Here is a 5,389-nt window from a genome sequence, read left to right as displayed (position 1 = left end):
AGTTTCAGGACAGTCAAGACTACACAGAGAAACCGTGTCTCAGAAAATAGATAGATAGATAGATAGATAGATAGATAGATAGATAGATAGATAGATAGATAGATAGATAGATAGATAAAATTCATGGAATTGCCATGTCAAAAATTGGTAAGGTAGAACAATTCATACAAATGAAACTAGGGTTGGCAGCCCTAAACTCTGCAATCATCTGCTTCCCCAAGTCCTCCCATGCTCCAGGTCCCAAGTAATTCTTAAACAAATTGAAAAGGTAGGCTGTGTGGTCACCAAGTCTCCTGAAGTTCTAAGTGTCTCTTATCCTAAGATCCTCTATGCATACCCATCAACGTGGCCCAAGGGCTCACTCTAACCAAGTAAGGTCCTTTGAAGGACTTATGGGTGACGCAGGGAAATGGCTCTAGCACCTAGTAGATACCAGGGGTCTCCTTGGTCAAGCTTCATTATTCTCCAAGGGGCGCTAGTATATGCAGATTGCGTTTTTGCAGGCTCACCACCATAGAGCAAGCTTCCTGCAGGCTCAACACTTGCCTCCCGGAGCCATGCTTTGATTATCAGCAGTGCACCCATGCCCTCTGCTTGGTTCTGCTGATAGCCAACTGTGTCTACACCCTTCACAGCTGTCATAGCCAAGGCTGATAAAAATCACTGACGCATATTGCCTCCCCAGCTGTGGGGGTTGGCGCAGGGCCAGCAACCCAGCCACTCATTGGCAACATTTCAACTGCTTGTTAGCATCAGCGTTGTCTCCCTCAGGTCTTAAAGGTGAACTTATAGGCTTGCCTCAAGCCAAGAGGACAGATAGGTCATACCCCGGAGAGTTTCCTGAGCTATTCGAGTAAATGGCACGAAAGGAGACAGACATTGGAACCATTGGCATATCAAATGCATCTCAGTGGTTGTTAGCATTGTAAGGTTTTTGTTGGCCTCAGTGTGGGGATATTCATATCTCTGTCTGCTTTGTAGAGAAACTATCCCATTATAACCCATTTCTCTATGCCTAAGATCTGGAGAGGGAAACCCCCTGTAGCTTGTGTCTTAGCGTTCTTGATTTCTCAATTGCTCATTCATTGATTTCTCATTGGATCATTCGTTTGATATACCTTTGTGGAGTAGCCATTAAAATCCCGGACTTGGGATGTTATTCAAAAGGAGAGGGCTTGTCTCATGTGTGCGTGTGTGAAGTCCTGGCTTTGATCTCCATCACCATAGAAAAGGAAATAATAATGAATAATAAGAATGCTAGATTCTAGAGATAGGAGTGGGGGTGGCTCAAGAGGCCACTCTGTCCTTAAGAAGTCCGTTGCCTTTACCCCTACCCATGAGATTATTAGGATGAACTGTGAAGTCAGTAGAAGCCATGTGTGAGACAGGAAGGATGACAGGGGCCATGAGTCACAGGTGAGGGGCAGATTCGTGGAAACGGAGATTGAGCTGAGTCATTGCAGCCAGCTGGTATTTTTCCAGGTAGAGCAGTTAGAAGAAAGGCTTCCTGCAAGGAGGGCACATGGTGTACCAGGGCAGAGAGGTGCGAATGAGGTCAGTGTACTTGAACACATGAGTCACCCAGAATCCTGGGCTGCGTAAAGGGAGAGACTAGAGGTGGGGCTAGGTGTGGCGTTGAGGTCATCATAAAAGGGTGTGAGCCTTAACTCCAACTGTGGGTCTGATTCTATTGTTGGAGAAAGCCTTGGAGGACAAAAGGAGCCCTGCATGCACGAACTAGGTTAGGAGTTCAGTTTCGGGTTGAAAGAAGAGGGCAGGCAGCGTCAAGATAGCTTGCGAATAAGGCATGCGTGCGGCTGGACACTGCATCAAGTCTGTGCCCTGAGCCTCTAGGAGCAATTTGGACTTGCTTTGATGGCTGGAGTTCATGCTTTGCTCTTGCCCTTGCAAGAGCAAGTTGGGTTCTGCAGCCCACTTTCTCACCTGCTCGCCTTTGGTGTGGCTGGGGGAGGCGTAGGCCTCCGAGTAGTGCTGCCGCTCAAATGGGCAGTCGAGCGGCTCGAGGTGGTGCTGGCTGAAGGCGTCCGTCCGAAGGTGCTTTCGGGGACCACTGCTGCTGCTCTGTGAGTCGATGCTCAGCCGACAGCTGTCCTGGTCACCTAGTGCCCCCCGGGCAGGCAGGAAGAAAGCTTTCAGGGGACCCCTCTGCCAAGCCACCAAAGTGGCCAAAGCAGAGGAGCAGACGGGCTGAGGAGGTAGGGAAAGGGTCAGCAAGAGGAAGGATCCATGCGCCTGTGAATAGGGAGTGTCAGAACCCTACCCAGTCCTAGGCCAAAGGAAAGCCTTCTCTTCATATTAAAGCTGGAGCAGAGTGGTATCCTGTGTCTCGTACCACCCACAGGTCCCCCAAGAACTCACTATCGTCCATCTTTCTCTTGTTGTCACCGCCAGGCTGAGCGATGCCCAGGAGCCCACTGATAGAATAGGTAGAGCCCAAGGAATCCGACTGGGGTGACTCTGGGGGTGTTACGGCTGAGCTGGGGACTGCAAAGGAAAAAGAAGGGTCAGAATGGGAGATGATGCTCCCCACAGCCCCTGTGGCCACCATGGGTTCAAAGCCGGAGGCCATGCTGTGGCCAGAGGCCCTGGAGAGCTAGAGTCCTTCACTTCCAAGGGCCTGCTAGTGTGAGGGGCTCCTAGAATGGTATTTGTCTGGTGTGTCCATTTCCCGTGTTCCCGTGAGTCTCCCATGAGCGTGGAAATAGACTTTATCTCAGGGTAATAACTCAGTCCGTGTACAAACATATGAACACTCGCATGTTCTTGTGTGTCTGTATGTGTCTGTGTCTATATGGGTGTGAGGACTGGGTCTACTGGGTCTACATTCACGGGTGTGGGAACAGCCAAACCCCTAAGCACTCACTCAGCGTGTGTCCTGGGCTCAGAGACTTGCTGGCCACGCAGCTGTCCATGGGGAGGTTGAAGGGTTGCTGCACTTTGGTTCGGATGATTCTGTGAGGGAGCACAAGGATTGTTAAAGAAAGAGGATGAAACAGGAGCTGTGGCTCTCCAGGATCCTGTCACCATGACAACCCAATTAGATGTCTTCTATGTGTCTCCAACTCGATGAGTGGACCATCCAACTATGACCGCACCTCATTCTTCATACCTCCTTCTCCGTGTCATGTGTCATGACCAGAAACATGGAGCTCTCAGGGCAGAAATACAGGGGTAGCTTAGCAGGGTTTGTAGATTTGACCTGGATAGCCTCCCCAGAATTGACGCTGTTCTATATCTCATTGTTAACACCTGAGTGTGTGCCATCATCTGCTCTGTCCCTCTAGAGCCCCAAAGTGACCCATCCCACATATTCTATCTAGTTGTTTCTCTCCTTTTCGGTCGAGGGAGCTCTTTCAAATACAAATAAGCTTTCTGCTTAAAACACACTAAAAGCTGCCCACCGTGGATGCTTTAAAGGCGGGAATCTGTTAAGGTGACCACAGACTTCTTGGGGACAGCTTTATCTGTCACCTTATACTCAGAATACTTCAGGTTCTTCTTGATTCTTGACTGACTTCCTCTCATCTCCTGCGCAAGCTCTCCTTAGCCGCAGGCTTTCGTATGTAGTGGTGGGGTTTGCCTGGCAACGCTTTCCACCTAGTTAAATCCCACTCCCGGCTTCTTACTTAGGGGAAGACCTTCATGATTTCCCTAAAACAAGTTACCATAGGCTATCCCACATGACGTTAGGCTAATAGCCCCTGCAGGACAAGTAGCTGCATTTTTGCATTGTCGTTTTTGGTACTCTGTGTCTGTGTTCCCATTAGATTGTAAGCTTCACAAGGACAGGGATTTTGTGTTTTGGGAACTAATATGGAATAAATGAATGAATTATGTGTGAATGAATGAGTGAGTACATGAAGGACGGAGGCAGGGAGCAAATGATTGAAAAAGTGACCAAGTACTCCAATGAGGGCCAGGAAGGGATCTACTCAAGAAGCTCCTTCCACTCAGTAAAAGGATAGGGTGTTTAAGGAAGGAAGGAAGATACAGCACAACATAGTGTGGGGACAGAGGGAGGCTCCACAGCATGAGCAAGAGAGGACTGGGAGAGGTGACATGTGCCAGGCCCGGGAGCTCCTCCCTGATTCCTCAAAGTGAAGCCTCTTCCAAAACCCCTACTCTACCCAGGCCATTCACGTCTCTTATAGGAATCTTCCAGAACCTTGGGGTCTAGGAGGGCGCCGGAAGCTGCCCTCTCTCACCTGTTGATGGAGCTGACACTGGGCACAGTGTCATTGTCACAAACGCCTTCTGCCAGGAGCCGGTCCCGAATCTCCCAGGCAAACATGGTAGGGTTCTGCCGCTTGTAGTCCCCGATCTTCTCCACCACCTTGGGGGTGGCCACCTTGGGCTTGGAGCCCCCTATCACTCCAGGCCGGATGCTGCCAGTCTCGTAGTACCTACTCCAATAGAGAACCCCCCGAAAATTACCCGATAAGCAGGTGGGGCCTTTAAACAGGAACCTGGCCAGCGCTTCTAACCCCTCTGGGTCTCCCCAGGAGAGGTATGGGAGTGAGTGAGACAGGTCTCTCCCCCAACTCCTGATCAACCAAACACTGGATTTCTCTCCCACAATCCACTTCATTTCTGTGCATAGATTTATGCTGCTGCCAAAGCAAGACCCCTCTGCAAAAACTTCATCCTGGTTTCTCTGTCTTCTTCCTCTGGCCAGCATCAGGAGGCAGGCAAAGATCTCCCTTGTAAGAAAGGACACTGGGTCCAGGCAGTGGTGGTGCACACCTTTAATCCCAGCACTTGGGAGGCAGAGGCAGGCAGATCTCTGTGAGTTCAAGGGCAACCTGGTCTACAGAGTGAATTCTTTTTTTTCTGGGTTTTCTGAGACAGGGTTTCACTGTAGCTTTGGAGTCTGTCTTGGGAGTACCTCTGTTGAACAGGCTGGCCTCAAACTCACAGAGATCTGCCTGCCTCTGCCTCTCGAGTGCTGGGATTAAAGGTGTGTGCCACCACCACCTGGCCAAGAGTGAATTCTAAGACATCCAGGACTGTTTCACAGAGAAACCCTGTCTCAAAACAAGGAAGAAAGAAAGAAAGAAAGAAAGAAAGAAAGAAAGAAAGAAAGAAAGAAAGAAAGAAAGAAAGAGAGAGAGAGAGAAAGAAAGAGAGAAAGAAAGAGAGAAAGAAAGAGAGAGAGAAAGAGAGAGAGAGAAAGGAGGGGGAGGGGAGGAGAGAAGAGAAGAGAAGAGAAGAGAAGGGAAGGGAAGGGAAGGGAAGGGAAGGGAAGGGAAGGGAAGGGAAGAGAAGAGAAGAGAAAGAAGAAGAAGAAATGTAATAACTAAGAGAATTGGAGAGAGAGTAAGCCAGGTTAGAGCAAAGGAATGGAAGAAGACGCACCCTGTTGCCACTT

At 49.5% G+C, this 5,389-nt stretch overlaps 1 protein-coding gene across 1 annotated transcript in view; it reads right to left on the bottom strand.

Moving 5' to 3' along the window:
* Positions 1–5,389, bottom strand: part of Pax8 (paired box 8) — a 47,616-nt gene that overhangs the window by 19,966 nt on the left and 22,261 nt on the right. The window contains exons 3-6 of the mRNA XM_026778637.1: positions 4,227–4,424; positions 2,885–2,973; positions 2,380–2,505; positions 1,945–2,120 (exon numbers count right to left, since the gene is read on the bottom strand). Of these exons, the coding sequence (XP_026634438.1) occupies positions 1,945–2,120; positions 2,380–2,505; positions 2,885–2,973; positions 4,227–4,424 (589 nt within the window). The remainder of the gene's footprint in view (positions 1–1,944; positions 2,121–2,379; positions 2,506–2,884; positions 2,974–4,226; positions 4,425–5,389) is intronic.

The sequence above is a fragment of the Microtus ochrogaster genome, chromosome 4 (assembly GCF_000317375.1).
Source record: "Microtus ochrogaster isolate Prairie Vole_2 chromosome 4, MicOch1.0, whole genome shotgun sequence".
NCBI lineage: Eukaryota > Metazoa > Chordata > Mammalia > Rodentia > Cricetidae > Microtus > Microtus ochrogaster.
Note: the sequence above shows the minus strand (reverse complement) of the source record. Positions and strands in the feature narration are given on the sequence as shown.